Below are 16,584 nucleotides of genomic sequence, written 5' to 3'. Positions count from 1 at the left end.
TATCGTATCGAAAATTTCGGTACCGAAATTTCCGACACCTTACTGAACCGAAATTTCGATATGACATAAATCCATACCAATATCGTATCGAATTTCGAAATTCGGTACGGTATCGGTATGATACGATATATACCGATTTTTTAAAATATCTTTTTAAAAAATATAAGGTATACGCGGTATCATACCGATACCGTGTATACCGACTTTTTTTCGGTATATCGAAATACCAAAAATTTGAAAATATTATACCGATACCGAAAATTTCGATACAGTTTTGGTATCCCAAAATTTTTGGTATATACGATTTTTTTCGATACGGTAAAGATGGTATGACGATATTTCGGTATTTTTCTCTAGCCCTTGTAAGGTCCAAAAAGTCCACTAGCTTAATCACGGTTAATTGATTAAATTATATGATTTAATGCATGTTATTTAGAATGTTTGATTGTTATGTTTAATTATGTGATTAATTTAAATGCCTGAAATTGTAAGGATATGTATGATTTTAAAGTTTTCATGTTGGAATTAATCTTGGGTCGCAGGAACGAGTCTAGCCTTGAAACGAGTTAAAAAAATATTTTAAATTAAGTTTAAAGGGATGCAGTGTATTTTTATTTAAGTGGGAGAATAAAAAAATTTTAAAGGATTTTAAGAGTAACTAATGGGCCGTGTTGAAGCCCATTAGTCACAAAAAAAAAAACGTTCAGAATTTATTTCTGAACACTCATTTTGAACGCTCACTTTTCTTTTCTCAAAATCTCTCTCGAACACTGCGATCTTCAGGCTAGGGTTCTTCCACTTCTCAAGGTTCGATCGTTCCGCCGTTCAAGTTAATCCCAATAAGACGATTCAGGCAAGTTTTTACTGTTTTTAAACCCATTCAAGAATATATGTATTTTTTTTAAGGTAAAACCCTAAGTGTTTGATTGATGATCTATGCATGTTTCTTGAAAATTTTATGAGTATGTTGCTTGATTGTGATACGTGAAGCATTCCTGATGTGTTCAGTTCATGTTTATTGAGTTTTGAAAGATATGAATGCAATATATCAGATTTTTGGGTAAAAGTAGTTATGAAGGTTTTTGACTCAAAATCTTTGAATGTTTGATGTATTGGTACAAGTTATTTTAAAATTTTGATTTTGTTGAATGGTATTTTTGATGGAAAATCGTCCCTAAGCAGTGTGATTTTGAAAAAGAGCAGAAAAGATCAGTTTTTGAAAAAAGGAATCGCGACGACGCGCCCACGCCTGAGTCGCGCATGTCTGCGCACAGGAGGCGCACCCGTGCCGAGCGCTTGCACTTTTGCGAGCGGGCAGCGCGCCCGCGCTGGTTGTGCATGCGGCCGCCCTGATGGCAGCGCCGTGACGGCGCGCCCGCGCTGTTGAGGCAGCGCGGCCGCGCCTCAGGCTCGATTTTTCTCACCCCATTTTTTGATTTTTTGAGTTCTAAAAATCATGATTTTGGTATTTCAATTATTTTTTAAGAATATCCATGAAGAAGTTTAAAGTTTTCAAGGTCCGAAATGGACGGAATGCTTCACGTGGATCGGTCAAGTTATGTATTGCATGATTATGTGATTTTCTCATGAAAGCTAATTTCCCATGAAATGTTTTGAAGGAATTTAAGCATGTAGCATCAAGAGAAATTTTATGAGCATGTTACGAGGTTTATGAAAATGATATGATATGATTTGATAAGATGAATGATATGATATGATACATGAAAAATATTTTGATGAATTATGCGTCTTGTGGTGATTACATGGGGTATGCACTTCGGGATGAGCTCCGGAGCGGCTATCCAAACATGGCTCACGGGATGGTTATATGGGGTATGCACTTCGGGATGAGCGCCGAAGCGGCTATCCAAAGAATAAAAGTTTACGGGCGTAATGCCATATGCTTGTTGATCAACAGAAAACCATGAATGGCTCGTTATGACGGTTACCACACTACTCATACTTCATCACCTCAAATATTTTTATGTTATGGCTACATCAAAGTTATGTTTATTGCATGAAAGTTTAAGTTAATGTTTTTCTTTTAAAGTAGAAAATCCTTTTTTTGCCTGTTTTTGCTGAGTCTTTCGACTCACTATACTTGAATGGTGCAGGTAACGATGATGTGGATGCTTATATTGATGATTATGTGACCGGACATGAAGAAGAGGCCGGGGTCGATCCAACGGGCAATGCATGAGTGTGAACATTTTAGCTTGGGAGATGTTTTAAAAATATTTGTTTTATTTTTTTTTTTATGTGATGAGAGGCAAACAAGTTTAATTTTCTTTAGTTGTTGGCCATGTTTGGCAAAGATTTTTAGATACTATTTTATTATGTGCAATTTTTATATGCTCCTTTTAATAAAAAAGATGATGCTTTCGCAAAATTTTTATTTTTATCAAATTTAAGTATGTATGTTTGAGTAACGTTTCGATTGTGAAATTGGGACGTTACAGCCCTAGTCATGGGAAGAACTTTATTCGGTGATCATTGACTTAAACAAAGTCTCAGATGATTGTTTGTAAGACATGTGACGAAACCCCGTGTGAGAGCCCGTTATCTTAATTAAGATTAATTAACATGCAATCACCGTTAAGTAATAAACATTGGAAAAGTGAGTTAAAAATTTTCGTTCGGCCCTGTAAAAATTTCGGCATGGCCTTCGCATAAATAGAACATACTCGAATAATTCAAATACTCAAAATAACTCAACAGTATTCTCAAGAACATAAAAAATTTTCTCAAAAAAAAACAACAACATAAAAAACATAAACGAGTGACGAGCAGGAAGAATCACAACATACATAAACTAAAAATACAATAGAGCCGGCAAAGCTCGATAGATACATAATAACATTCTTAAAATACTCTAAACACACCATACAATTACTCGAAGCATTCCTCGGTAAGTGCGTAACTACAAACTCTATATATAAATAATATCTAGATGACGAAAACAAGATACGATACCCACAAAGATTGAGCTCACTCTTAAAAAGTTATAGTACTTCTTAATGCTTCCTCTCGAGCAACTGAAGTCGAACAACATGCGCTACCTATTATGTCCATACACAAAAAAACATGACAACCCTCTCTTGGGGGTCAGAACCCCAGTATGAGAAATCAAGAAACCACGACATATGACATAAAAATGCAATGATGACATGCATAAATGCAATGTAGAACAGGTGCAAGAAATCAGGAGTCAAATGATCGATATCAAAATCATACATAATATGCTCGAGCTGGTCCACGACTCAACGGACCGTGTCTGAAGATATGAATTCACTCTCAAAGCCAACAATTACCTAAGCGGCTAAGCCGGACCAGTCGAGGTGCCCAAAAATCTCCACGACATTATCATCTCATATTATATATAACGGATCTCAACCGAAATATATTGGATCTCATCTCAATGACCGAAAGGCTCAATATGATATGTTCAGTGGTATTGATGTATCTAACTAAAATCAAACTGTGTGTGGACAAAATAAATATTTTATTTTATTTTGCACATCAATTACCGACTGATAATTATGAGTCAGCATATAATATCATATAAATCATCATAGAACACATAAATCATACATATGATCATCAGTCTTATGGATGCATGAGAATTTTCTCTTTTGGCTGATTAAACTTGTAATTAACGTTATTTCTCTGTGATATTATTACAAGTTTTCCCATAAAAAAAAAGTTCCAACTTCAACTATTTATGCATTTTAAGTTCCTAAAATCTCAATACTCGATTAAAATGCCTAAACCCAACTGATTCTACTTTAATTCATCTCAAAATATTATTTTAATTTTACACTTTAAAATAATAATTATTAAAGGTTACTAATTAATTAAAAATTTGGCATCGATCCCTTACAACCCGTTTGAGTTGTTGGAGTTACAAGTGTCTACCCCAATTGGATGATTACTCATATCCTTTCGTTTCGGGTAAATTATGGATTTACGATCATGACACTTTTAGGAAAAATGAATTTGTATGATTAATTGATGTATGAATTACCAAAACACAAGAACTCGTATTAGACAATCTCATAGGTTAATTTTGGGAGACAAACATGTTATTTGGATCGCTTATGAAAAAATATTGTTTTGTATGACAAAAATATTAATTTTTTTAATTGTAAATATGGTTATTCAGGAGGAATAGAGTACTTTAATAACTACTTAAATATATTACCGGAACAAAGAAGGAAGCAACCGATTCTTTTCTTCTTACCTGACTGAACCACCAGGAGCTTGCCATGGGCAGGATTAATCGTCTCATGTATAAAGATTCGTAAACCGTTTCACAAGATACTCACTCTTACCAAAAACCGAAACATAATGTAGGGTTAAGACCCAATTTTTGATATTATAGATGATTAAAATGCAAATAAACAAACATAAATTAGAATGCTTTCAGATTTTCCTTTCCATTTCTCACATTTTCATGAGTTTGATAAAGAAAAGTCATAAACAATAAGGTTTAAAGATTTTTCAATAGCATGACAAATAATTATAAATCTTAAAGAATGTCAAAATTAAAGATATGTTTTCACTGCTTTTGTTTTAAACTTCTATTTTAAAAATATTTTAAGAAATTACTCAATATTTAAACACATAAAAATATAGATATAACTCTATGTACGATATGATATGAGATTTTATCACGAGTTAATTTTGTGAGACAAATTTTCATATTTGATTTGAATGATAAAAAAAATATAATTTTTCATATCTATATGTATGAATGTATCGAATCTGACTCGTATTACAAATATTTACCAACACACATATATATAAACACACACTTGCTTGAGCACGCACAATATGTGATGCAAAAGATTTATATGAATTTAAAATGAATGTAATTATTTAATATATCATTTAAAAAATAATTTTTTTTTATCTTATCTCCTTAACAATAGTGATAAAAATAAAAATAATATGCAAAACGTCTCCTTAATAATATGATCAAAATATTTAAAAAATAAATAAAATGATATAATAAGAACATAATCATAAATTTTAATAAGATTTCACTAGCACGGTTATCTATCTATCTATCTATATATATCCTTTCAAAAAAAAAAAAAAAAAACATAGATATCTATATAAATATATATTATAGAGACATATATGTATCTATAACATGTACCGAAGATTCCGTGGGGGTGGAAGAATGCTTGTAACCTACTCATTTTAGTTCCCCACACACACTCTACTTCTGAGTTTCGAGAGTAAAAGGAACTCCAATACATATAAAAAAACACATACAAGTGAAGGATTTACACACACACTTTTTCTGTTTTTTCCCGCAATGGAGAATCGCGAATGTAAGGTTTGTTGCAGGATCTTTGCTAATGGAAAAGCTCTGGGAGGACATATGAGATCTCACAAGATGATCATGAACTCATCTTCATCATCGGAAGATGATAAAAGTGGGACTTCGAGTCATCAAGATAGGGAAAGTGAGACTGATTCATCGAAGAAGCACCCTCGGAGATTTTTTTTGGAAGAAGAAAAGGTCTCATTTTTAGATCCGGAATCTTTTAGTTTAAGTTCGACTCTTCCAAACGAAGAAGATGCTGCCCACTGTTTGATTATGTTGTCAAGAGACAAACGGAAAAGGGATGAAATCAAATATCAAATCCGAGAAAAAGAAGAGAGATTTGAAGATTATGATCATTACTCGAAGGATAAAGATAGAGCAAAATTATACAGATGCGAGATTTGTAACAAGTTGTTTAGGTCCTTTCAAGCTCTTGGTGGGCACAGGGCTAGCCATAATAAAATCAAAGATTCTAGCGGCGGCCCCAAGTCGGCGGCGGCCTCTTTGGAGAGAACGGTGGCATGCCCGTTTTGTCCTAGAGTTTTTACGTCGGTACAGGCGTTCGGGGGACACAAGAGGACTCATTTCATCGCAGCAGCAACCGCGAAATCAAGAAATGGTGAATGTTTTGATATAGATTTAAATCTTCCAGCTGAGTTTGACGAAGAGATGGAGAATTAGTTTAGTTTAGTTATTTTTAATTTCTCTAACTTTAGAAATTTTTTCTGGTGCTTCAACTTTTGCCGATTGTTTCATCACATTGATTTGGTCAAAATGGTTTTATTCAACCCCTTGCCGTTACCGTGGCATTAGGCTAAGGAAGAAAGTTTTAATTTTTATATTTATTAAAATTTGTATAGAAGGTGAGATTGGTTGAAATTAAAATTTATGTATGTTCATTTCATTTTATTTTCCTGGCTATTGAAGTCCATTGTTTCTAAATCAAGGACCACTGGTGGTTAAGTGACATTTTGGCAAATGGAATCACAATACTGGCCAAGTTGATCAAGAAAATTCTAAAAAGATAGTAGAGTAGAGTTCTTGGAAGTCGGTACACTTATGAAGTAGTTAAACTTTTGAGACAATAGTTAAACTTTTTGGTTCGAAAAAAAAATGAAAATGTGTTTATATTTCCTACGGTAAAACATAACCAATGTAATTTTTTTCGTGTGATTTACGATAAACTTGAGCTTCATCCCCTGTTTTGTTGATTACTCACTCAATTCAAAGTACCGCCATAAAATTAAATAGATTTCTGATTACATTTCTTTAATCCCTTTGACTTGTTGCAGTATAAAATACAAACACTTGAAAGTACTGGCAAGTTTGTAACTGGAATTTTGAAGCGAAGGACAAGTTTTATTTGGTACGGGGAATTAATTTCTTTGCCTAACTTGGACAAAAAGCAGGTAAAAAAGTAAAGAAAAAGTTCTGGTTCCACAGCAAAAGAGTATTGTGTGTTCAGTAGTAACATTGTGTTGTGTATGACCAAGAAATGAGGCTCATGCAGGGCTGGTGACTAAAGTTAAAGTTCACATTCAATTCTTTTTCATAAATAAATGGCTCCAATCCCTATTTCTTTAAACTACTCGTTCCAAAGGATGATGTTGTTATTTACTTAAATTTCACGAAAAACTACTATGAGACGGTGTCACGGGTTAATTTTATGAGATTGATTTCTTATTTGATACGATGAAAAATATTATTTTTTACGCTAAAATATTGTTTTTATTGTAAATATGGACCGAGCAGACCCGTTTCACATAGATATATCCGTAAGACCGTCTCACAAAAGACTTATTATTTTAAATTTATATAATCCCAATCGCGGCGTGAATATAAAATTGAATAGGTTGCTTAGAGAAGTTATTTATGTAATTTTTAAAAGTTCAAAAATAAAATTCGTCCATTAACATTGCAACATAAGATTATGTTCATATTTTGATTCAACAGTGAATGCTCTGGCAAAAAAAAAAATGCTCTGGAAAATTGCTGGACTTTAGGGGGTGTAAAGTGAATGTTTTGATCGATCAGGGGGTAAAGTGCATTTTTCACAAAAATTAATGAAGTCCCCTGTATTTACGCGTTAAAGGGCATGACATCTTAGCTGTAGCTTAGCCAACCGGAGCGTTTCTTGTCCAAAATTGCTCTAGAGTCGCATTTCACGATTTTGTGTAAATTTAAAAAACACGAGTTTTAACTTTTACGCCCTCGTCGGATATTAGATTTTTTATGCCATAATAATAATATATAGATTTTTATATTTTATTTGTAAATTTATCTCCACAAAAATTGTCAAGTCCACTTTATCGGTAGAGTTTTGAGATTTAATTTCGAAATCGACACGGTACTAGTACCTTAGACATTATTTTTAAAATTTATAAACATCAAATTTACATTCATAGAGTATGTTAACACGGGAAAAATTTGGATAAACGTGACAATATTTCACAGTTAAATCTTCTCTTTTCATTCATCGTGGCTTCGTAACTGAGCCGATCTCCTGTACTCAATAATTTGCTCTTAAATGGACGTCGGAAGAGTTTTTCAGCATGGTCACTCCGACTTTTAAGTTAATATAGGACTCAAGAAAAATAAAGAGAAAACTCAAGAATAAGATGCAATGTAAAAACTGTGTATATTGTGTGTATGTAAAAAGGTAAAGCAAACCTTTGTAAGAGGGTGTCTGTTTGCAAGAGCTTTTAAGCTCTCAAATTTTGTTTGGCAAAAATTTTTAAAAACAGCTTATAAGCTGTCAAAATAAGCTGTTTGACAGCTTATAAGCTGTTTTTAAAAAAGTAAGGGGGGAAGTACTTTTTTCAAAAAAATCTTATTTTAATATTCTATATCTCTAAAATATCCTTGAATGTTTTCATAAATCTCCATCATATCCTCCACCCATTAAATATTAAAAATTATTTTTTAAAAAATTACAATTCACATAAATTTTTCTAAAGTAAAATATTAAAATAATTTTATTTTTTAATATATGTTTATTCTAAAATTATTTTCGTATGTGTATAACTCTAAATTTTATTTTCATAGAATTATACCCTTTTTGGTAATTTTGACAATAAAAAGATCTTATAATACCAAACATATCAACATCTTTAAGTTGTTTAAAATAAGTTTACCCAAACACTTTAACAACTTATTTTTAAAATAAGTTCTAACAGCTTATAAGCTCGTAAGACAGCTTTTAAGTACTAGGAGCTTATAAGTTCTTTTTAATAAGTTTAGTCAAACACCCTCTAACAAAACGTCCTCTGGATGCAGAGATTTGCTTCCAATTTGATTTCTAGTCTATCTCTATTTGATATTATTTCTTCGTCTAAAGATATGAGAATATCTTGATAATGATTTAACATATTTGCATTGATATCAATCCTTGTTCCCTACAACTCCATCTCCTTGAGCTCGGTCCTCATCCCTGGAGCCTTCCAACCATTCCACCGAGCACCATGACTCCTATGGTCAATCTCTTACTCACTACCGAGACCTCAAATACACCCCTGCCACTGGCCCACTACAAATACAACTAATCGAACATGCTACCCTGGTCCGAGGTTCGAGTCCTCAGCCCACCTTACCATAAACTATGTCATCTCATCGTGGTCTCCTCGGTCCCATGATCCCATCCCCATCACCTCTTACTAGGGTCAGGACTCTAAATATTATTGATATATCATTAGTCCCCTCCCTTAGTCGGGCTAGAGGTTTTCTCGCTATCCCGAGTCATATCATTAGTCCCCTCCCTTAGTCGGGCTAGAGGTTTTCTTGCTGTCAATGCCTCATACATTTAGGCTTAAGGGATGCGACCAATGACCGATCCATATAGGGTGCCGAGGTCTCATCCATAGAGTATGGTCAAACATAAGCGCATCTAATATTTCAAGTTTGGGAGGAACACATACTAATTGATGAAAATAATAATTATACTTTATTGCATATAACTCTTCACTACAAAAATGCATTAAATGTAAAATTTAGCTAACTAAAAGAAGGAAGTCCAATTGGTCTGTGCGTTGGTTTCCCTTTTCCAGAGCTTTCTATCTCGTGTGAAAAATATAGAAAAGAAAAAAAAATATTGAAATCTAGAGCGGGTCAAACTTGAGTCTAAGTAAAAATAATAATGATAGTTCTATAAGGGATGTTCAAAATGATGGAGCATATGAACTTTTGGCCAGAGATCAGGAGTTCAATTTTTCATAACAACATCTTCTTGGACTAGCACATGGCTTACCTAGTATGGTTTACTTGGTTAACATAGTTTGCAGGCTATTACATTAGTCTGGAGGTTTATCCAATGCGTACTAAAAGGTAGCGAGTTCCCACGCCATAAAAACAACAACAACAACAACAACTAAAATCTCACCACTGACCTACCAAAATTTTCAGGAAGAGTCATGTTCCTGAGTCCTATTGTAAATCCGTTCGTGTTCAAATTACATTCAAAATTCTAGTTTTATATCTTTCCGAATCTCCGATGATATATACCTTCTTGAAATTATATTATATTGTATTGTAACAAAAAGAACAAATCTCTATCAAATATAGGGGTGCAAACGAACAGAATCGAGCCGAATAATGGTAAAATTTTAAGGCTCGAATTCGGCTCGATAAGAGTATATTCGAGTTCGAGCTCGATTCGAAGTTTGATAATTTCAAATATTTTGGCTCGAACTCGGCTCGAAATGAAGTTCGAGTTCGAGTTCGGCTCAAAATATTCGAACCTATTCGTGAACTATTCGGATATTATGGTTCGAAAAGCTCAAAATGTTCTAAAAAAGTTCGAAATGTATATATATTTATTATATAATTATATTAATTAAAAATTAAAGTTCGCGAACTATTTGTGAACTATCAAACAATATAATTTTGGCTCGAGCTCGGCTCGAAAAAAAGTTCGAACATGTCCGAATTCGGCTCGAGTTCGATAAGCTCGAATACGAATCAAATATTTATCAAACGGGCTCGTAAAACTCACGAACATGTTCAGTTCGTTTGCACCCCAAATCAAATATAAGATAGACATTCTAGTGTTGTTACAAAAATAATCATAATAATCACTTTTCTGCATAATCCAAGCCATACAGCTGACACATTTTCGAAGAAAAACTCATAATCGTTTTTTCTTTAACTCTTTCCAAACACTACCTATATAGTTTTTTTTTTTTCTAAAAGAATAATTAATATTTATGTAAAATAAATATATTTTAAATCATTTTAATTTAATCATATAGTTCTGGTCTTATAAATTCTTAAATAAATTCATTTTTTTATTGTTTTGTGGGTTGTGACTTGTGAAACTTTTTATAATTTAGTGAGGTAATTTTACCCGAAAAAAACATGGTAATAGTGAATATGTCGCATTTGAGGATTAACACATAATTAATGCGACTCTTGCCTGTTCCCCAACGACAGCTCACTCTCCACGTTTCACACTGAAAGATTTCCGAGAAACCGAACTAGATCTCTCCTTCCTCCGCCGACTATCTCGATTTCTGCCGTGAATCCCCGCTTTCATTTCCACCTACGCCGCCGATTGAATCCGGATTACGTCAATTCTCTCCGGTGGGATCCGCGATCGCCTTATAAAAATGAGTGATGGCTACCTCCTCCAAATCGAACCTCTCGAGCTTCAATTCCCATGTAAGTTTTTGCTTTGTATGCTGTATCTATTACCTTTGTTCTGAATTTTCACGTGTATCGGATTCTTTAGAATTTTTTCTTTGGTTCTGTTTGTTTATATCGTGTTTTAAAGCGGTTTTTGTGTTTTCTATTGAGTTGTTTACTTGTTTTTTTACTTTTGTTTTCTGAAAAGTTGAATTGAAGAAGCAGATCTCGTGCTCCATGCAATTAGCCAACAATTCCGATCGTCACGTCGCATTCAAGGTAACAGCTTTTTTCCCCCTTCAATTCGCTAAATACTGGAAGAAAGATTAATTATGGTACCGGGGAGTGGAAGTGCCTGATTATATGCTATTTTGTGAAAATGTTCAGATGAAGACCACAAATCCGAAAAAGTATTGCGTGAGACCGAATACTGGAGTTGTTGAGCCTCACTCTGCTTGTGATGTTATTGGTCTCTCTTTCTCTCTCTCACGTTTGTGTTTGTCGGTGATACACATCAGCGATGATATGATGTTTGCCTTGCTATTTTCTTTTCTCTCTGTCACGTGGATTGAAAATTATTGGACAATTGGGCATTGGGAAAGATTTATCTTGTCATGATGACTTACTAGAATGAAATTGATTTGCCGAAGTTGTTCCTTCTCAGTTACAATGCAAGCCCAAAAAGAGGCTCCCCCAGACATGCAATGTAGGGATAAATTTCTTCTTCAGAGCGTAGTGGTGGACACAGGAATTGCGGCGAAGGACATCACTCCTGAAATGGTAATTTGTTACATTTTTGTCATAATACTCAATTTCCCGGCAATAGCTATTTTTACTTGTAAAACACTGTAATTTTATGTTCACAACATGTGTAACAGTTCAACAAGGAATCAGGAAATCAGGTTGAAGAATGCAAGTTGAAGGTTAGCTATATTCCGCCCCAGCAACCTTCGTCACCAGTTAGAGAAGGGTCAGAGGATGAATCCTCGCCGAGGGTTTCAGTGTCAGACAATGGGACTGTGAATCAGACTCCCGAATCTAACCTTGTGCGTTGTTGGTGATGATGTGAATCTGAACTTTACTTTTTTTTAGTGTAGCTGTACATAACAAACATAAGTACATGAATTTTAGTTAACAACTGTTTTCTTTAATGACTTTGCAGAAGTCAAAAACAAATTTTGGGCCACAGGAGAGCACATCAGAGGTGATATCCTGCACTTCTCATTTTTTTTTTATTTTTATATTCCCTTAGTTGTTGTTGTTGAGATCTGTATGTTTGCACATGGGCAGAGATATTAAATTTGTATGTTGGCACATGTTTAAGGATGTCCTCACCAATTTTCAAAAAAAAAAAAAAAGGATGTCCTCACCAATTGATATGTTGGCTTTAATTTTTATGGGCAAATTTCGTTTGACTGCTTTTGATGTCATTTTTGTGCAATTTTTTAGGTGTACCAGTTATTACACTTTTCATAAAGGCAGCTTAGTGATTCCTAAGAGAATCCTCTTAACATTTCTGGATAAACTTTAGTGTGTGTTTTGCAGCAGCAATCAGACAATAGATTGATAAGATTTTGAGTTGATATAAAAATATAATCTGATGATTGAAACGTACTATTTGATAATTATCGAGTTCTTTGGTCAACTGATTTAATAGATAGAGATGGTAGATTATTCTTTCCATTTGATTTGACAAGTTTATCCTCAACTAAAACAGTTATTTTCGTTAATCGAATATTAACTTTCTCAGTTTCTTCTTTCCTCCGCCTATCAACGGTCAACAACAGCTTCTCGAATGCTCGAATCTAGTAACAATAATACTGACATCTGGAATTTAACGTTAGTTTGCAGAAAGAATATGATCTCTTTTGGTTAGGAGATTTAGGGATAGATACGATCATCATTGGATGGTTCAATTCCAATCGTTACGGAGGTGTTTCTTGTGTGAAAAATGATTAAGATGGATTTTTTCTTGTGGATAAATGAATGAAAATACACAGAAGTTTTCATGATTTTGTTTCATATAGAGTGGATACCTTTGAGAGGAACTGTCATATTTAACTAATCTTAAAATATTAGGTTTGTTAGTTTAACTATGTCCTGGTCAATTAGTGAGGAGATTATTTTTTTCAATATCAATGATAAACAATTTTCGTCCTTTGGCTAAAGCTAATCCATGAGAAACATTTTCCATGCACTGTTCTCGGAGGGTGAATTATTTTGAACGAACTTAGATAACATAAACCTTTGAAATATTATGATTAAGCAGTTCGCATATAGAATTGCTCGAGTGTCCAAAATTCCTGGTAGGCATAATAAATTTTTTATGATAACTTAGAAGATGCACATAGCTTTTTTTCCTTATTTTTTTTGAGAAAAATAACATCGGCAGAATGTGTTTATTGTTAGTTAAATGACTTGGTAAAGGTGACAGTGATTTCTTTGTAATGTATTTGCTTGATGGTACTGATCAGAAACTAGGAAGAATGGATGAATGCTATAAATTACTAGGTGTTCCCTTTAATGCGTGATGTGGTCTAGAAAATAAAAAAGTGCGGTGCGTCTAAACTGAACCTTTTTTTATCTTTTTTTACTTAAACATCATAAATGTGTGGTTAAGCATAGAAAGTTTAAAAGATCGCTGAAAGAATTTTCCTGTTCATTTCCTTGTTTCTGTTAAATTTGACGATCTTCTATGTTTTGTCACACACACATTAATTGTTGGTGTAAACTGTCGTGCTTTTGTGTAACTGACGGCTTCTTATGAAGATTGTTATCATAGTGTAGGCTTAATTATTGTTTCAATTTCAGGGTAAGGCCCTTATTTCTAAGCTGACCGAGGAGAAAAAGAACACTGTTCAGCAAAATAACAAGCTTCAGCTAGAATTGGTATTCTTTATTGTGTCTGCCTTCTGAAAATATCACGAATGAGATTGTTGTGTAGTGCTGTTACAGAATTGCTGTTTATTTGGAAGTAATGTGCATTTAAAAACACTCCAGCTGTTATAGATCTTCCGTGCAATATAAAATGGTTTGCACGTTAACTTTCGTCCTTGAGGAATTTGTTAAGCTATGGAAATCCTACGTTTTTATTTATAGTACATTTTGTTCTGCATAGCTTAAAGATTTAAAATTACGATTGCCCTCTGTTGTACAATAATGAATTGATGGATCGCGCCAATTGTGATATTGTGCAGGAGCTGTTGAGGCAGCAACGTAGTAGAAGCCATGGGGGTGTCCCTTTCATGTATGTTATCATTGTTTGCTTGATTGGCATTCTGTCGGGGTATCTTTTGAAGAGAATGCTGTAAACCATCCAAATTGCTTTGCATTATATGATTTCGGCAAAAAAAAAAAAAAAAATAGGACGATGAAGCAAAATTCGTTTCCCTGTAAGCATTTGATTTGATGTAGCTGTTCTGTTTGACTGTAGAAAACATGCCTAAAATGGGTTTGATGGGGTTTTTGTATTTTGTTATGGAATGGATTCATATTGTAGCAGATGATTAGACATGGTTGTTTCTGTAATTTAACGAGATAAGGCTTTAAACGTATTCAGGTTTTTGAATAATTCTGGTGTTTACTCGCCTTGGTCGATTGGTTTGGTTTTCTGGTGTTTTGGGTACTTCCGATCCCAAAAATGATGATTAATGTTTATGTTGTAGACTATATTTCCAGGCATCACCAAAAAAATGAGACGAGACACACAACAAAAGCATACCTGATGGTTGGTACAACCGTACAACCCTGGTTAAGAGACCAATCAATCTCCGAACCGCCAGGTAATGATGGTCCAGAACCGACGAGGCCACGACTATGTAGGCTGATCAGCCTTGCGAGATCCGATGTGCGTTCTCCCACATGAATATCAAGGGAGGAATAGCTAATTTGCATTGTGCGTGTTCCTTCTGCCTCGACCACCTTCATCTTGTGTCCTTGAATCCAGAACATAGCGAGTTTTGCAATCCAACGTTGCTTAACCTATGACGGTATGTCCCTTGATGATTTGATACGAGACGGAGACATCAATAACGAAATATAAAAATAAAATAAAGAACTTCCCTTGTATTTTTTTTCATTATATGAATCAAATATATGAAATCTATACTTTAAAAAAAAAAAAAAAAGTGTTACCACTCCATATACAGTATATAAATCAATTGAATGATTATCACCATCATTAATTATAAAAAAAAAATTACATTAAAATCAAATATTATTATTATTACAATTTATCGTTGACAATTGACAAGAAGAACATGTCATCCATCCAAATAGAAAAAAAGGATGGGCGGTCTTAGCCTAGTGTGTGGTGAGCCTGGTGGCCACTCATCCAAGACACGAACTTCTGAATCTTGCTTTTACTCTTTCTGCCGTCCCATATATTTCCACACAAAAGTCGTCGTGTCAAGTCTCACTTTAAAGGCCATAATTTACTATTAAACTTGGCATCATTTGCAAAACCGCAAAATATTTTGATGTCAAGCCCAAGTTGCCAATTCTTGGCGATATCTACTTTCTTCAGTTTCAGAAGTATCAAGAAAAAGTGGACACTCCACTTCATATTGAGAGAAAAACCCAAAACCTAGGGTGTTTATCGGTCGGTTCGCTTTTCAATTTTTTATTTTGATTTTTTCGGTTTTAGAAATATATAATTCGATATCCGAACCGTTTTTCTTCGGTTTGGTTTTCTACTAAATCGGTTCGGTTATTTCGGTTTTGATATAATTATTTTAATTAATATTATAAATATATTTTAAAATATAATATGCTATTTTTAAATGATTTTGTTGTAAAACCTTTAAATTTAAAGTCTAAATGACTTAAATAAACAACAATCAACTAAAAATTATTAAAAATAATTTTTTATTAACTACATATCATTTCATAAAATATATAATATAAACAATTATATAAATAAAATAATTAATTTAATAAAATTTTGATTTTTCGGTCGATTCGATTTTGAGATATATAATCCAAAATCAAACAAATAAATTTCGATTTTAAAATTTATATCCGAATTTTAAATTTCGGTTTTTAGTTCGGTTCGATGTTTGATTTTTTCGATTTGAATTTACGATTTTTTCAGTTTTATTCGAAATTTGAATACCCACAACCCTACCAAAGCCTACTCAAAAGAGCAAAAACAAACCCCATTCTCACCGCATGTATATGGTCAATAAAGCCAAATAACATATCTAGTTTTAAGCAAAAACCGTAATCATGACACATACTCAAATTGTAGCAACAACATACATATAGCTGTTTGCATAATTTGCTTTAATATTTGTTACCTCTGACCTTAAATTTAATTTAATTGAAAGATATTTTTTAAAAGAAATTTAAAACTACTGGCGCAAGATATTTTAGTGCAATGTAACTGCCCACCAAATGGGTTGTCAACCGTGTCTTGTGGTATATATTAAGGTTTGATCTTTATAGAGATACATATAACATACGTCAACACACATATATGTATTAATTGGTTATAATAGTGAGGCCTTGAGGTCCAAGCCTAAAACCTACCCTAATCCCTAACCTATCCCAAAAATATATATCCTCCATAATTTTGTCAATTTAAAGAACATATAGAAAATAGTCAATATGGAGACAAAGACTGGTAATATCGA

General features: G+C 33.5%; 2 protein-coding genes across 2 annotated transcripts; both read left to right on the top strand.

The window, feature by feature from the left end:
• Window positions 1-5,213: 5,213 nt before the first annotated feature.
• Window positions 5,214-6,148, top strand: LOC140885216 (zinc finger protein ZAT9-like). The gene has a single exon (XM_073292162.1). The coding sequence runs from the start codon at window positions 5,324-5,326 to the stop codon at window positions 6,014-6,016; it is 693 nt and encodes a 230-aa protein (XP_073148263.1). The 5' UTR covers window positions 5,214-5,323; the 3' UTR covers window positions 6,017-6,148.
• A 4,587-nt stretch (window positions 6,149-10,735) lies between these two features.
• Window positions 10,736-14,505, top strand: LOC140885481 (vesicle-associated protein 1-1-like). Its single transcript, XM_073292470.1, has 8 exons — window positions 10,736-10,987; window positions 11,160-11,230; window positions 11,339-11,420; window positions 11,616-11,731; window positions 11,830-11,997; window positions 12,114-12,155; window positions 13,763-13,840; window positions 14,149-14,505. The coding sequence occupies exons 1-8, from the start codon at window positions 10,936-10,938 to the stop codon at window positions 14,260-14,262; spliced, it is 723 nt and encodes a 240-aa protein (XP_073148571.1). The 5' UTR covers window positions 10,736-10,935; the 3' UTR covers window positions 14,263-14,505.
• The last annotated feature ends 2,079 nt before the right edge of the window (window positions 14,506-16,584 follow it).

Source organism: Henckelia pumila, chromosome 2 (genome assembly GCF_033568475.1).
Source record: "Henckelia pumila isolate YLH828 chromosome 2, ASM3356847v2, whole genome shotgun sequence".
NCBI classification, from domain to species: Eukaryota; Viridiplantae; Streptophyta; class Magnoliopsida; order Lamiales; family Gesneriaceae; genus Henckelia; species Henckelia pumila.
This window is presented reverse-complemented; position numbering and strand designations above follow the sequence as displayed.